This window comes from Balaenoptera musculus, chromosome 8 (genome assembly GCF_009873245.2).
Source record: "Balaenoptera musculus isolate JJ_BM4_2016_0621 chromosome 8, mBalMus1.pri.v3, whole genome shotgun sequence".
NCBI classification, from domain to species: Eukaryota; Metazoa; Chordata; class Mammalia; order Artiodactyla; family Balaenopteridae; genus Balaenoptera; species Balaenoptera musculus.
The window spans coordinates 95,550,580-95,568,319 of NC_045792.1; the positions used below are offsets into that span (position 1 = coordinate 95,550,580).

The 17,740-nt window shown below is 40.9% G+C and overlaps 1 protein-coding gene across 1 annotated transcript in view; it reads right to left on the bottom strand.

The window, feature by feature from the left end:
- AMBRA1 (autophagy and beclin 1 regulator 1) overlaps positions 1 to 17,740 on the bottom strand; it is a 147,576-nt gene that overhangs the window by 40,629 nt on the left and 89,207 nt on the right. Inside the window, 1 exon segment of the mRNA XM_036859626.1 lies at positions 2,323 to 2,433. Within this exon segment, the coding sequence (XP_036715521.1) occupies positions 2,323 to 2,433 (111 nt within the window).

Sequence of the window (17,740 nt, forward strand, 5' to 3'; positions counted from 1 at the left end):
CAACTAAGGAGCCCGCCTGCCGCAACTAAGACCCGGTGCAACCAAATAAGTAAATAAATAAATATTTTTTTAAAGACCAGAAAAACAAAGTAAGACAGAGGGACTTCCCTGGTGGTCCAGTGATTAAGAATCCACTTTCCAATGCAGGGGAACTAAGATCTTACATGCCTCGGGGCAACTAAGCACTCCCGCCAAAAGAAAAGATCCCTCATGCTGCAACTAAGACCCTATGCAGCCAAAAAATAATAATAATAATTAAAGTACTTAGTGTTAAAAAAAAAAAAAAAAGACAGAGAAAGTAGAAGATGATGTAATAAGCTTGGGAAAAAAAGGGCTGAATCAAAGTTCAAAAAAATGTTGAGAGGCAGGAACTAAGAATAGCAGTTGACACTATTAAGATAAAACTTAATAGAAACAAATACAAACCTTTGGTTTTTAAAACATTCGAACTGCGCAAGTATAGGATGGTAAAGTCTTGGTTTATTAACAATTATCAAGTATTTTTTAAATAAATAAATACATTGTTTGTTTATTTATTTATTTATTTATGTTTGGCTTCATTGGGTCCTCGTTGCTGTGCATGGGCTTTCTCTGGTTGCGGTGAGCAGGGGCTACTTTTCATTCCGGTGAGCAGGCTTCTCACTGCGGTGGCTTCCCTTGTTGCAGAGCATGGGCTCTAGGCACGTAGGCTTCATCAGTTGCAGCACACGGGCTCAGTAGTTGTGGCTTGTAGGCTTAAGAGTGCAGGCTCAGTAGTTGTAGCGCACAGGCTTGGTTGCTTCACGGCATGTGGGATCTTCCCGGACCAGGGATCAAACCCGTGTCTCCTGCATCGGCAGGTGGATTCGTAACCACTGCGCAACCAGGGAAGTCCCATCAAGGAATTTTAAGTGACTGCAAACTCAATAGTGGCTTCAGAAAAAGCTGTTGAAATCTTAGGCTGAACTAACACTGTCCAAACCACCACTGTACTCTGTTTTGGACAGCTCTCATCTGGAGTGTTCTACGTTGTTCTGCCACCTCAAAGCTTAAAGGGGAAATGAGCAGAACTGTCTAGGATTTGAAAACCAGATCGTAAAAGGAATCTCAGGAACTTTGGCCCAAAAAGAATGATTTAAAGGGAAATGGCAGTTTATCTTCAAATAGCTGGAGAACTGTCACTTAGAAGAGACATCATTAGACTTATTCTATGGAGATTCAGAGGTAAAACTAGGACCAATGGGAGGAAGTGACAGCAAGGGAAATGGTGGCTGGGTATAAGAAAAAACATTTGAACAGGAATTTAGCAGTGATGGACTAGGGCCAACTCATCAGACAGTGTGACCTATCAGAAGTGTTCAAGCAGAGGCTGAACCACCACTTCTCAGGAGTGTGTGAGAGTCCGTCATCAGATAGAAAGTGAAATGAGACGTCTAAAATGCTGTGATTGGGCTTCCCTGGTGGTGCAGTGGTTGAGAATCCGCCTGCCAATGCAGGGGCCATGGGTTCAGGCCCTGGTCCGGGAAGATCCCACATGCTGCGGAGCAACCAAGCCCGTGCGCCACAACTGCTGAGCCTGCGCTCTGGAGCACACGAGCCACAACTACTGAAGCCCGTGTGCCACGACTGCTGAAGCCTGCGCGCCTGGAGCCTGTGCTCCGTGGCAGGGGAGGCCACTGCAGTGAGAAGCTCTCGCACTGTGGCAAGGAGTGGCCCCCACTCGCTTCAACTGGAGAGGGCCCGCACACAGCAACGGAAGACCCAACACAGCCAATTAATTAATTAATTAATTAATTTTTAAAACAATGATGTGATTTCAATCGAACAACTGGGACATGGGATTGAGGACTCGTAGAAGCTGGGAAAACGGACTGTCAGACAGACATGTTTGTAAATCACACATCAATCAGGCCACTCCCTTTGCACCATTCAGATCTAGATTAATAAATGAGTTTATCATCACTGTAGTCTTTCCTCAAGGGTCTGGCTCTCAGTTCCTACACTCCCTTCTCCTTCTCTTCCTCTCAGTACCACCCAAACTTCTAGGCTTGGGACAATGAACTACTAGTCGGTAAACTCCTGGGGCAGACATCTTCAGTTTGGTGTCCACCTTAGCACGGTTCTGATCACTGTACCAAAGCATTGTTCGCTGCTCAGGGTGGGTGCTCAATACATGTTTGTTGAATTGCTTAACGAGAGTTGGAGAAGAGCTGCAGAAATGGCACACGGCAGTCAGCTGCTCAACGAGGTGATGAAAAATCAGTGCTATGTGGGTTTCTAAGCTCTGGCTCACCAGTAAGAGACAGACCTTCCACCAGTATCCCCAGTTCTACCTTGGCTTACCATTACTGATTTCTGGGAGGTCAAACTTAGTGAAGTCCCACCACTGGAGCCGGTAGGTAGTATTGGCAATGTTACTGGCCACGGCAGACTGTCCATCACCAATCACTGCCCCTGGTTGGGGAGAAGACAAAGAGAGCACATTATAGTGTTTATCTATATGTTTCCATTGCAAACATGAGACAAAGCTAGGATTAGAAGAGGGAGAAAAGGAAGAATCACAACTAAGGCTGAAGAAAGCTGACAAGTCCTATATGTCAAGTCTCTATCTCAAAGAGAAACCAGACATGTTTCTCAAGAACAATTCTACATGTAAATATAGTATAATACAATATAATATAATATAGATAGTATAGTATAATGTAATATAATATAAATCAGCCCCCCTTCCCATTATTACGTAACATTTACTGAGTGCCAACAATGTGGCACGTACTGTATATATCTTATCTGGTAGGCTCACAATCTAAAGAGACAAATGGGTGTTCATAAAAATGCTGGGAAAGAAACATGAAAAATGGGAGGACACCATTAACACAGAAAAGCATTCAGTCCCTGGATGTCTTTGGGTAAGCAGCACCCTTTGGGAGAAAGCATCTCCTTTGTATATGACCTTCCTCCTAATAAAACATCTCAAAAGGAGGCTTCCCCCAGGGAAGAGGCAGCCAGCATTCAGCTGATCGGATAGAGAGAGACAGCAAAGAACAAATGAGGTAATATTTGTTAATCTCTTCTGGACCTCTGGCATGTAACACAATAGAAATTTATGAGCCTAGCTTTTCCGCCTCAGAATATTTTTATTAAGGCAATATTTTATAACCCCTGCCCCACCCCACCCCAGGATAACTTCCTTGAATACAGATTCACTTGTAACATCTCACAGTTTAACTTTCCTTGAGACATATACTTCTGTATGACATTTTTTTCCTTGGTAACCAATTAAATAAAAAATGGATTTTTTTAAAACAGGGTGACACTTTAATTTGCAGTTGTATTTCATTTTACATGAACATGTCATCTCTTCCTCCTCCTCCTTCCGAGGTGCATTTCATACACACCCACCCTTCTGATCAGACAGAGCCAAACCCTCTCGGGAGAATAGAACATTCTTATATGCTACACAACCTAAATGGTATTCTCTGCTGCAAATCAACTCTGATTTTGAGAAACTGAACTTGTTAGAGCTGACTAGCCTTGGAACAATGGACAGTTCTATACCCAGATTCTTCAGTATCACCATTTTCCTCCTCTGCATGTCACTGCAAGAGGGTCTTGTCTTTTTTTTTTTTTCCCCCTCCTTTTAGAGCTCTGCTACTCCTGGTGTTTCCCTGTTCTTTCCTCAGATGGTCAAGAGATTGTTCAGAGGGAAAATGTCCTCCATACAAGCTATGAAATATGAGAAAAGTAGTCTTCTCACTCTTCCCCAGTTGCTTCAGGCCATTGCATGAGAAGACTCTTTTTTAACATTAGTTTACTGATAAGAGTCCTTGTCCCTGTTTCAATTTGTTAAGAAAGATACCAACAATTGGGTCCCAAGATGATGATACTTCTAGATTAACATATCGTCAACATGGGCAGGACTGCCCCCATGGGGGTGAAAACTCTTCATGGTGGGGGAAAAATCTTAGATAGTACAATCCCCAGTCCCTGCCAAAGTACTGCAGTATATGAACAGATACACAGCATTATCTGTGATATTAAAATTTCATGGGAGGGGGGTGATTAGGGAAAAAAATGTCTAAAAAGGCTCCTTAGGAGGGTAATGATAAAATAAAGGTTGAGAAATACTGTTTTAGATAAACCAATACTATCCAAACAATACATTCTTTATAATCTTGCAGATTCAAAGACATTGTTCAAAATGGTCATGTTCTCTCTGAAGGCCTAAGAAAGACAGCATTTGAGGGTTCTATCAATGAGCCCACTGACCTCAAATCCCTATTGAGGGGGCCTCCCTGGTGGCGCAGTAGTTAAGAATCCGCCTGCCATTGCAAGGGACACGGGTTCGAGCCCTGGCCCGGGAAGATCCCAAATGCCGCGGAGCAACTAAGCCCGTGCACCACAACTACTGAGCCTGTGCTCTAGAGCCCGTGAGCCACAACTACTGAGCCCACGTGCCACAACTACTGAAGCCCAAGCACCTGGAGCTCGTGCTCCACAACAAGAGAAGCCACCGTAGTGAGAAGCCCACACACTGCAACGAAGAGTAGCCCCGCTCGCCGCAACTAGAGAAAGCCTGTGCACAGCAACGAAGACCCAATGCAGCCAAATAAAAAAAAAAAAAGAAAATCCCTATTGAGGGCCCTGTGGCATATCACTTAAATGAGGTAAATATATGCCTTTGCTTAAACTTTACAGAAAATTCTGTAGTAATGATATCTGACTTGGGAAATTTTGCTGAACCTCTGGGTCATGAGGAGGGTAAGCTACCTATAGGACTTTCTTTTTGTAAAATAATTAATTAATTAATTTATTTATTTATTTTTGGCTGAGTTGGGTTTTGGTTGCTGCGCGAGGGCTTTCTCTAGTTGCGGCGAGCGGGGGCTACTCTTCGTTGCGGTGCGCGGGCTTCTCATTGTGGTGGCTTCTCTTGTTGCAGAGGATGGGCTCTAGGTGCGCGGACTTCAGTAGTTGCAGCACGCGGGCTCAGTAGTTGTGGCTCACGGGCTCAAGAGCACAGGCTTAGCAGTTGTGGCGCACAGGCTTAGTTGCTCTGCGGCATGTGGGATCTTCCTGGACCAGGGATCGAACCCATGTCCCCTGTATAGGCAGGCGGATTCTTAACCACTGCGCCACCAGGGAAGTTCCCCTACAGGACTTCCTTAATAGGAACTTTCTTGATTTTTCTAGGCCTCCTTGATAATGAAAATAACTTTTTAAATTTCAAGGTCCACTACTCAGGAAAGAATTATTCAGTTTTATTTGGACCCAGGCTCAATTCCATTGAGTTTATGAATTGTTCCTCTGGCTTGCTTATCTATATCTAGATGGTTCATATCAACCTCTGACCACTAGTCTCTCTCAAATGATTTTAGTTCCTTATAATTTCCTCCAACTTTTAATAGAAAAGCATATAACCCAAAATGGAAGAAGGCAAGTTGATTTTCTTAGTATATGATGAAAGAAATGCTAGTTCCTAAGACAGGATAGGAAAAAAATTGAAGAAACAAACCCCGTATTGTAGGAGCTTAAAATCTGGGGGAGAGGACGAGAGCTACTAACAGGAAAACAGTTAAGGAAAACACCAGATGCTTTAAGAGCGCTGTGGATATATCTGCAACTGGAACAGAAATGACTGAGACTCCAACCTACAGCTCCAGAAGCATCCTGTATATCCATGCCTCAGGAAACGTCTTCTGGAAAACAGCTGTGCAATAAAATAATCATGTATGGTTGTACTGTGTGGAAGAGACTGGGGAGGTATTCTCTGCCAGTGGTGCCAGAGTGTTGAGGAGGAATGGGCCCTGGCAGCAGGGAGAGTTGATTTTCAGTGCCGCGTAAACATAGATTAGGGAGCTAAAGATGCCAGCAACAGATTAGAGTACTGTCACCAGGTTCTCTTCTGCAAGAGCTGCAGGCCAACTGAGCCTGTCTCTCAGAAACATCAGGAAGAAAAAGTATCACCCTATTAAAAAAAAAACCCAACCATTTAACAGGCCTCTGGCTACTAAGCTCAAGGTATAGGAAATGTGCCAGAATGAATTAATGGACTGAGCTACAAAGTATTTACATAGGAGGCACTTAGCCTTGGAAACCAAATCCTGACAGAATGCTGAGGGATTTCTGAGGGCTCAAGGTTTTCTCAGTAATAACAGAATGGAACAAGCTAGACTCAGGGTTTCTCAACCTCCACTACTGATATTTTGGGTCAGATAATTCTTTGTTTAGGGGGTGGGGTGGGTCTTGTGCATTGTAGGATGTTTATCAGTACCCCTGGCCTCTTCCCACTAGATGCCAGTAGTTACCCAGTTGTGACCACCAAAAATGTATCCAGACATTGCCAAATGTTCCCTGGGGATCAAAATCATTCCTGGTTGGGAAACTCCAAGTTAGATAAATACAGCCTACATCTTAACTCCAAGATAGGTGCTCTTAGGAAGCACTACTACTGGAATGCTCGCTGCTAAAGGCACCAAAACTGTTAGCGATACTGATTTTGGAGAGAAACCAATAAAAGGCACAGCATTATACAAATATTCCTTTAGCAAACTTCCAGTTTTCCATTTCTGCCATGGATTAGAGTTTGGCTTGAACTGGGATCTCATGTGTCTGTTTTTAACATTGTTTCTGAGAATACGGGCTTCAGAATCAGATGGACCCGATTTTGACTCTTCCTGCTAGTACCTATATTAGTATGACTCTGTGTAAATCAATCTCTCTGAACCTGTTTCCTTATCTGTAAAAAGATAATAAAAATCCTTTCAACTTATAGGGCTATTTGGAAAACTTACTGAAATAATAAATGTAAAGTGATGGCAAACAGTAAGTGTCTAATAAATGACCACCATTAAAATTATTTTAATCATTTACTCCAATCTCTGTATGGTTTTCCTCTATAGGTATAGCTCTGGAATCAACAGCTCATAGGCAGAGGTTCTTTCGTAAGAGACTGGCCCAAATAATGTGCCAGGACCAAGGAAGAGAAGCACTTCATTTCAGAATTAAGAGCAAATGCGTAGGACCCAGACTCCTTAGTAATGTTCTCCTTGAAAAACAGCTTAGGCCAAGACAGACCACATTCTGGTCCACACAACACACTGTAACAAATTTAAAAGAACTGAAATCATACGAAGTATGCTGTCAGAACACAAGGAAGTTAAACTAGAAATCAGTAACAGAAAGATAACTGGAAAATCCCTAAATACTTGGAGATTAAGCAACACACTTTAAGTAACACATGGCTCAAAGAAGACATCACAAGAGAGATTTTAAAATATTTTTAACTAAATGAAAATACAACTAATTAAATTTGTGGATGTAGCGAAAGCAGCGCTTAGAGGGAATGTTACTGCTTTGAATGCACATACTAGAAAAGAAGAAAGATCTAAAATCAATAATTTAAACTTCCACTTTAGGAAACAAGAAAAAGAAGAGCAAATTAAATCCAAAGTAAGCAGCAGAAAAGAAATAATCAAAATTACAGCAGAAATCAGTGAGACTGAAAACAGGAAATCAATAGAGAAAAAAAAATCAATGAAACCAAAAGCTGGTTCTTTGAAAAGACCAATAAAATCAATAAACCTTTAGCCAGGCTAACAAAGAAAAAAAGAGGGAAGATACAAATTATTAATACCAGAAATGAAAGACAAGCTATCACTACTGATCCCATGGACACTAAAAGGATAGTAAAGGACTATTATGAACAACTCAATGCCCACAAGTTTGATAAGCTAGGTGAAATGGACCAATTCCTTGAAAGACACAGACTACCAAAATTGACACAAAAAGAAACAGATGATCTGAATAGGCCTATGTCTATTACACTGAATCAATCATTAAAAACCTCTTAAGACAGAAAGTGCCAGGCCCAGGTGGGTTCATTGGTAAATTCTACCAAATACCTAAGGAAGGAAATTACACAACACCAAACTCATCCCATAATCTCTTCCAGAAAACAGAAGTGGGACTGCTTCTGAGGCCAGCACTACCCTGATACCAAAACCGGACAAAAACATTGAAGAAAGGAGAACTACAGTCTAATATCTTTTATGAACACAGAAGTAAAAATGCTCAACAAAATGTTGGCAAATCGAATAGAATAATGTATAAAAAAAAGTTACACACTATGACCAAATGGGGATTTATTCCAGTAGGCAAGGCTGGTTAAACATTTCAAAATCAGTTAATAATATGATCCATCACATCAACAGGATAAAGAAGAAAAATCATATGATCATATCAATAGATACAGAAAATGTACCTGACAAAATCTAAAACCTATTTTTGATAAAAACTATCATCAAACTGGAAGAGTGGGGAACTTCTCAAGTTGATAAACAATGTCTACAAAAAACCCATAGCTACATTTAAAGGTGAGAAATGACAGTTGACCCTTGAAAAACATACGTGTTTGAACAATGTGGGTCCACTAACATGCAGATTATTTCAATAAATACGTATACAGTACTACATGATCTGCAGTTGGTTGACTCCAAGGGTGCGGAACAGCAGATATGGAGGGCTGACTGTAAAGTTATACATGGATTTTCAGCTGTGCGGGGGTCAGAGTCCCTTTCTCCCCACATTGTTCAAGGGTTAACTGTATATGCTTTCCCCCTAAGACTGGGAACAAGCAAGGATGTCTCCTCTCACCACTCCTCTTCAACACTGTACTGGAAGCCTACTTAATGCAATAAGACAAGAAAAGTAAGTAAGAGGTATATAGATTGGAGAAGAAGAAATAAAACTTTCTTTGTTCACAGACAACATAATTGTTTATGTAGAAAATCCCAAAGAATAAAACAACAAACAAGCAAAAAACAAAACCTCCTGGAACTATTAAGTGATTATATTAAGTTGCAAGATAGAAGTCAACTGCTTTCCTATGTGCCAGCAATGAATAAATGAATAAATGGAATTGGAATTTGAAGTTAAAAATACAATATCATTTATATTAGCACCAAAAAAATGAAAACCTTAAGTATAAATCTAACAAAACATGTACAAGATCTATCTGATGAAACAAATCACAAAAGATCTGAAAAAATATTGGAGAGATATTCCATGTTCATGGATAGGAATATTTAGTACTGTTAAGATGTCAATTCTTCCCAACTGGATCTATAGATTCAATGCAATCTCAGTTAAAATCCTAGAACATTACTTTGTGAATATCAAAAAACTGATTCTACAGTTTATCTGGAAAGGCAAAAGATCCAGAATAGCCAACACAATACGCAAAGAAAGAACAAATTTGGAGGACACTATCTGACGTCAAGACTTACTATAAAGCTACAGTCATCAAGATAGTGTGGGCTTCCCTGGTGGCGCAGTGGTTGAGAATCTGCCTGCTAAGCAGGGGACACGGGTTCAAGCCCTGGTCTGGGAAGATCCCACATGCTGCGCAGCAACTAGGCCCGTGAGCCACAACTACTGAACCTGCATGTCTGGAGCCTGTGCTCCGCAACAAGAGAGGCCGCGATACTGAGAGGCCCGCGCACCGTGATGAAGAGTGGCCCCCACTTGCCACAACTAGAGAAAGCCCTTGCACAGAAATGAAGACCCAAAACAGCCATAAATAAATAAATAAATAAATTAATTAATTAAAAAAAAAAAGAACCTCTGCTTTGCTGCAGCTGTGAGGCAGAGGGAATATTAAAAAAAAAAAAAAAAGATAGTGTGGCACTGGTGAAAGAATATGTCTATTCTAGATCTATGTCTAGACCAATGGAACAGAAAAAAGAGACCAGAAATAAACCCACACAAATATAGTAAACTGATCTTTGACAAAGGAGAAAAGGCAATTCAATAGAGAATTGAATCTCTTCAACAACAGTACTGAAACTGGATATCCATATACAATACTATAAAATAAACTCAGACACAAACCTTACACTTTTCAAAAAATTAACTCAAATTGGATAGACCTAGACGTAAAACACAAAACTCTAACTCCTAGGAGATAATATAAGAGATAATCTAGGTGACCTTGGGCTTGGCAAAGACTTTTAAGATACAACACCAAAAGTACAATCCATGAAAAGAAAAAATTGACAAATTTTACTTCATTAAAATTAAAAACTTTTGCTCTGTGAAAGACACTGTTAAAGAGAATGAAGAGACAACAGACTGGGAGAAAATCTTTGCAAAACACTTAACTGATAAAGGACTGGTATCCAAAATATACAAAGAACTCTTAAAACTCAACAATAACAAAAAACCCAATTAAAAAGTGGGCAAAGGATCTAAACAGACACCTCACCAAAGAAGATATACAGATGGCACATAAGCATATGAAAAGATGCTCAACATCAGTCCTCATCAGGGAACTGCAAATTAAAACAACAAAAAGAAACCACTACACGCTTGTCAGAATGGCTGAAATCCAAAACACTGATAACACCAAATGCGGAACAGGATGTGAAACAACAGGAACTCCCATTCCTTGCTGGTGGGAATGCAAAATGGTACAGCCACTTTGGAAGACAGTTTGGCAGTTTCTTGCAAAACTAAACATACTCTTACCATATGATCCAGCAATCATGCTCCTTGGTATTTACACAAATGAGTTGAAAGCGTTATGTCCACACAAAACCTACACAGAGATGTTTATAGCAACTTTATTTGTAACTGCCAAAACTTAAAAGCAACCAAGATGTCCTTTAATAGGAGAATGGATAAGTAAACTGTGGTATATCCATACAATGGAATATTATTCAGTTCTAAAAAGAAATGAGCTATCAAGCCATGAAAAAACATGGAAGAAATTTAAGTGTATATTATTAAGTGAAAGAAGCAAAAAGCTATATGTTGTATGATTCTAAACTATATGTCATTCTGGAAAAGCCAAAACTGTGGACACAGTAAAGATCAGTGGTTGCCAGGAGTTTGGGGAGAAAGAGGAATGTACAGGTGGAGCACAAGGAGACTTTTTTTGTCGCAGTGAAACTATTTTGTATGGTACTATAATGGTGGATCATGTCACCATGTTTTTGGCAAAACCCACAGAACTTACAACACTAACAGTGAACCCTAATGTAAACCATGGACTTTGGGTGATAATGATGTTTCAAGGTTGGTTCATGGATTATAACAAATGTATCACTCTGAGGCAGGATGTTGATGGTGGGGGAGGCTATGGGTGTGTGGGGAGGGAGGAAGGTATATGGGAACTGTCTGTACTTTCAACTTAATTTTTCTGTAAACCTAAGACTGCTCTAAAAAAAAGTCTATTAATTAAAAAAGAGAGAGAGAGAGAGAGAGAGAGCCCAAGACTCTAATTCATGTTCTAGGAAACAGTGGAAAGAGTGGCTGTCCATAAGCATACTGTTAGTCATAGCAGTTCACTTTCTATCACACAACCACAGAGCTCTTCTTCTGGAGCCTCAGAGCAAAAGAGTAAATGAGGACTATTCTGACGAGAGACAAAATGAGAGGGAAAAGAAACTTGAATCCAGTGATCCCGGCCAACCATCAGAAAACAACCATGGCGGGCTTCCCTGGTGGCGCAGCGGTTAAGAATCCACCTACCAATGCAGGGGACACGGGTTCGAGCCCTGGGCCAGGAAGATCCCACATGCCGCGGAGCAACTAAACCCGTGCATCACAACTACTGAGCCTGTGTTCTAGAGCCTGTGAGCCACAACTACTGAGCCCACGTGCCACAACTACTGAAGCCCGCATGCCCTAGAGCCCGTGCTCCAAAACAAAGAGAAGCCAGCGCAATGAGAAGCCCACGCACCACAACAAAGAGTAGCCCCCACTCGTTGCAACTAGAGATAGCCCGCGCACAGCAACAAAGACCCAACGCAGCCAAAAGTAAATAAATAAATTTATATTTTAAAAAACCCCCTTCTCTTCTTTAAAAAAAAAAGAAAGAAAGAAAAGAAAACAACCATGGCAAAAACCAAACTGCCAAGTCTCATTCTCTGAGTCCTGTGTTCAACTTGCAGGTTGGAAGCCTTGGGAATGTGTCTAGGGATAAAATTTTAATAGTCATGACAGTCACATGGTAGGCGAGCTCTACCAAGTCTGCATACATCTCTCTACCTCTGCTTCTCTCAGACTTTTCTCTCCTGTTCCTTGGAAAGGAGAATCAGGGACCCTTTTTTTCCAAAACAGCTTTTTAGGCTCTCTCCAAGATCTGTTCTAGGAGCAGGGATACGAAGAGTATGATTCAACAGTACAGTGAAAATATGGAACAATAGGAATCATTAGCAAATCTATCAGAAAAGCTAATTCGGGAGGGTAAAGAAGGGCAAGTTACAAAGAAGGAAACGATTAAATTATATCTCAGTCCTATAAAATTGCTGCATTTGAGGCGGCCTAATTCAGAACAGCCGTCTGACTGTGCTGCTGCTGGGAAGACAGAATAAGAATGGGGCTGGGGGCGAAAACACGCATCAGCCCAGAAACACAGTTACTCTTCTTCTGCTTGGTTGTGCTATGAAGCCAAGAACCAGCTTGCTAATTGGTCAGTAGACGTGAAACTAGAAACCCCAAGGCAGATCCAACTGAAGAACTAAGCAACTTTTCAAAATTCTTCTTAGAGAGCCAGCCACAAAAGACCACATATTGTATGATTCCATTTACATGAAATGTCTAGAATAGGCAAAGCAACAGTCAAAAAGTAGATCAGAAATTGCCTAGGGCTGGAGTGGGCAGGGGAAGTGGAGGGGGAAGGGGGAAGTGACTGCTAATGGGCATGGGGTTTTTTACAAGGTGATAAAAATGTTCTGAAATACATAGATAGTGGCAATGATTGCACAACTCTGTGAATATACTAAAAACCACTGAACTGTACACTTAAAATAGGTGAACAATACAGTATGTGAATTACATCTCAATAACACTATTAATAAAAAAACAGTATTCAATATAACTTTTGTTCAATTTATGAAGTAAAATATGGCAACTCCATTTTTGGTATCCCTTCGCACTTCTTTAATAATTTAAGAGTATTGGTGAGCATCTTTTTGTTCCATATTTGTTTACTGGCTCATTGTATTTCTTTTATTGTGCACTGCTTACCCGCATCTTTTGTGTATTTTTATGTTTGGGTATTTTTAAGTTTTTTTTTTTTTTAATAGATTGTCTGAGTTCTTTGTAAATAATAAATTGGTTTCTGTCCATGAAAAATAATTCTTAGAGCAATACAACACAGTATTATTTGGACATAAAAAGCATTCTTCATAAGTATATACTGAATGGCATCCTAGGAAGAACACTTATTCCTCTTTCCAGACAGCTTTATTTAAATGCAGTCTTTAGGAACTTCCCTGGTGGCTCAGTGGTTAAGAACCTGCCTGCCAATGCAGGGGACACGGGTTTGAGCCCTGGTCCAGGAAGATCCCACATGCCGCGGAGCAACTAAGCCTGTGCGCCACAACTAGAGCCTCTGCTCTGCAACAAGAGAAGCCACCGCAATGAGAAGCCTGCGCACCACAACGAAGAGTAGCCCCTGCTCGCCACAACTAGAGAAAGCCCACACAGCAATGAAGACCCAACGCAGCCAAAAATAAATAAATAAATATTTTAAAAATTAAAAAATAAATAAATAAATGCAGTCTTTAAATCTGTTCCATGAAGGAGTATATAACTAAGCACGTTGTAACTCTCACTTTATCACCTTATCACCATTTTTTAAAATCTCATCCAAGATCATAGTCAATTATTCTATAGCCTGGGGACCTGGAAAGAGTTCCTGGTGGCAAATAACAAGACTTCCTCCAAGGGTAGATGTTTCTCTTAGTTCTCATTTATGGTTTTGACATTGAGGAAAATGACCAAACTATATGTAGTTTGTTTAAAAATAACAGCTTTATTATGATATAATTCACATACCATATAATTTACCTACTTAAAGCGTATAATTTAAGGAGTTTTAGTATATCTCACAATTGTGCAACCATTATCAAAATCAAATTTACAACAACCATCACTGCTACCTAATTTCAGGACATTTTCATCATTCCCTAGCTTCCAAAATACCTTACCCATTAGCAGCTACTCCCCTCCACTCTGCCCCACTCCCTCCCTTACCCTAAGCAAGGGAAGAGATTAGTGAATCTATTTTCTGTCTGTATAATTTTGCCTCTCTTGGACATTTCATACGAATGGAATCATACAGTAAGTGGCTGTTTGTGTCTGGCTTCTTTCATTTAGCATAATTTTTTCAAAGTTCATCCATGTTTTAGCATTTATCGGTACTTCATTCCTTTTCATGGTTGCATAATGTTCCACTGTATGTTTTTATAACTGAACCACAGGTTCACATTAGATTAAGATAATAGTTTTTATTTATAGAAAACACACTGCATGGAACCTAGCAATCATAAAAGAGTTGAGGGAAACAGATTTATGTCCTTCCAAAGGAAGGAAAAAGTAGGCTTTCAAAGATAAATTCTGGGGGCTTCCCTGGTGGCGCAGTGGTTAGGAATCCGCCTGCCAATGCAGGGGACACGGGTTCGAGCCCTGGTCCAGGAAGATTCCACATGCTGCGGAGCAACTAAGCCCGTGCACCACAACTACTGAGCCTGCACTCTAGAGCCCTCGTGCTACAACTACTGAGCCTGTGCTCTAGAGCCCGTAAGCCACAACTACGGAGTCCACGTACCACAACTACTGAAGCCCGTGCACCTAGAGCCTGTGCTCCACAACAAGAGAAGCCACCGCAATGAGAAGCCTGCCCACTACAACAAAGAGCAGCCCCTGCTCACCACAACTAGAAGAAAGCCCACGCGCAGCAATGAAAACTCAACACAGCCAAAAATAAATTTAAAAAAAACAAAACAATTCTGAATATATCACCTATAGCTGAAGCGAGTCTTTACTTTTTCCTGAGGCTAAAATAAAAGATAAGAGGAGTATTAGGGGACATCATTTTCTGTAAAAACACAAAAATAAAACCCCACTACTCTGTTCTCTGTATCTACATGTTTGTTTGGTTTGGTTTGTTCACTTATTTTTGTTTTATTTTTTATATTCCACACGTGAGACTTACATAATGTTATAAACCAATGTTACCTCCATAAAAAATAAATTAAAACAAAACAAGACCCCCCAAAATATCATATGGGTGACTATAATTATGACATAGGAAATATTCTCAGTAAGGTATGTGGTCTATCAGACTCAGGCTGTTTAATAACTGCTCTAACTGGTCACTGAAACTGATATTGAGATCAACCATTATACAATAAAGGTCCGAAATATATATATATATATATATATATATATTCCCTCCCCCCAGCTGCGCTGTGCAGCTTGCGGGAACCTGCGCCCTCAGCAGTGAAAGTGTGGAGCCTTAACCACTGGACCACCAGAGGATTCCTGGGTCCGAAATATTTTTAACATAAATTAAAGGGTAAGTATTTTGTAGATACAGATGTCATTGACTATATGTGTTCCTTTTTTGAGGGGGGGCCGCACCCTGCGGCTTGTGGGGTTTTTAGCTCCCCGACCAGGGATCAAATCTGGGCCCTAGGCAGTGAGAGCGTGGAGTCCTAACCACTGGACCGCCAGAGAATTCCCAACTGTACGTGCTCTTAGCAGGAAGCGGGTCCCTAAACCAACATAATTTTATTGTCCAGTTAACTCCTAAAGGCTCTATAGCTCCTGCTCATAAAAACAAGGGTAGCATTAGTCCACATACAAATCATGAACTTTAGGAGCAGACCCAAGAAAGATATTGTTGAGGTCAAAGGCATTAGATGAGGCCAACAAAATAATAAATTATAGCCTGTGAACTCAACAAGGATATTAGTAAGGCCTGGAATACAAATACTGTGCAAGGAAGGGGAAAGAAACAGCTATGAAAGATTTCTACGTATCACAGTGTCATCAAAATTTTTCTCAAAACAACAATTCAAACCAGGATTATGTGGCCATAGCAGAGTAAGCTTTATAACAGGCCAAGAGGAGGAAGAGAAATTAACCTGATGGTCATTAGCGCCAGAGCAGTGGATAGAGCCTTCCTATCTGGAGTAAGTAGTACACAGAATCTGATATTAGCTTTTTTTAAAATTGTGGTAAAAAGCACATAACATAAAATTTACCATCTAAGCCATTTTTAAGTGTACAGTTACAGTTACAGTTCAGTAGTGTTAAGCATATTCACATTGTTGTGAAACAGAACTTTTTCATCTTACACTTACAAACCTGAAACTCTATACCCGTTAAACAACTTCCCTTTTCACCCTCCCCTCATAGACCCTGGTAACCACAATTCTACTTTCTGTTTCTATGACTCTGACTACTTTAGATACCTCATATAAGTAAGTGGAAGCACGTACGTAGTATTGGCATTCGTTTTTAATGTGTCTTAAAAGAGAGAATGCACAGCGCTTCCCTGGTGGTGCAGTGGTTAAGAATCCGCCTGCCAATGCAGGGGAGATGGGTTCGAGCCCTGGTCTGGGAAGATCCCACATGCCGCAGAGCAACTAAGCCCGTACGCCACAACTACTGAGCCTGAGCTCTAGAGCCCGTGCGCCACAATTACTGAAGCTCATGTGCCACAACTACTGAAGCCCGTGCGCCTAGAGCCCGTGCTCCGCAACAAGAGAAGCCACCGCAATGAGAAGCCCGCGCACCGCAACAAAGAGTAGCCCCCACTCGCTGCAACTAGAGAAAGTCCGCATGCAGCAACGAAGACCCAACGCAGCCAAAAAAAAAAAAAAAAACAAATGAAGTAAAATAAAATAAATAAATTTATAAATAAAAAAAAAAGAATGCACAACTAGATAGCACACACATAAAGTCATTCACAGACATGGTGTGAAGTCACAGTCATATTCAAACCTACAAGTGGTCCTTAGGTCTGATGGGAGAATGTAACCTCTAGGCCTGGCATGGCCATTTCCCCTTAAAAAGCCATTCAAAAAAAAAAAAAAAAAAGTCATTCTAAGAGGTCAAACAGAGCACAGGGCTCATGCCATTAGACTAGAAAGTTTCAGAAAGTCCAAAGGTGGTGGGGCTGCCACAAGACTACTTTGCTTCCCAATTCAGAGATCGTCAATGATTGAATCACGGTGCCTTGATGGTACCAGTGGCAGCAGGAGTTCAGCAATGCATCACCAGCCTAAAGCAAAGGAGTAAGCTGCTCTTCACTGGGTCCTCGCTCCTTCCTCCTATCACATTAAAACCCAGGATTAGTTTTGACTGTTGGCAGGGTGACTGGTACCTGCCAGCTCTCTGAAGTCAAGCTAAGATGCTCCTGTGTGGGTAGATGAAGACGCTAAGGCCTGTTTTCATCAACCATTCTGTAGACCTCCCCTTCTTCGATATATATGTCCTAATGAAGCAGTTATCTACACTTACACTAACGATGTAATTGGGACAAGTAATTATGAAAGCAGAACATCCATTTTCAAAGAAATGAATATCATTACCTTTCTTCCACCCACAAACATTATTTAAGACAAACACAAATAAGCTCACAAGAACACATGCTACTGAAAGATATTTAGGAACAGCATTCCAAACCCCAATGTGTTCAGGAGAAACGGAGAAAAACAAGCCCAACAACCCCAAAACAAAAACAAAAACAGAAAACCTTGCGTTGACTCCCACCAGGCAGGGATTTCCTCAAAGCCTCTACTTCTGACTGAAGACATGCAGGTGGATGAGAGTATTAAGAATTACTCTACCTCCACTTCCACATCCCCCACAACCTGGCATTTCCTATATTTAGGTCCTAGCAACCTCTGCTGCTGGAAGGACACTGGCTTAGGCAGGTCCCCGAGTGAAGCCAGGAAAGGAGTCC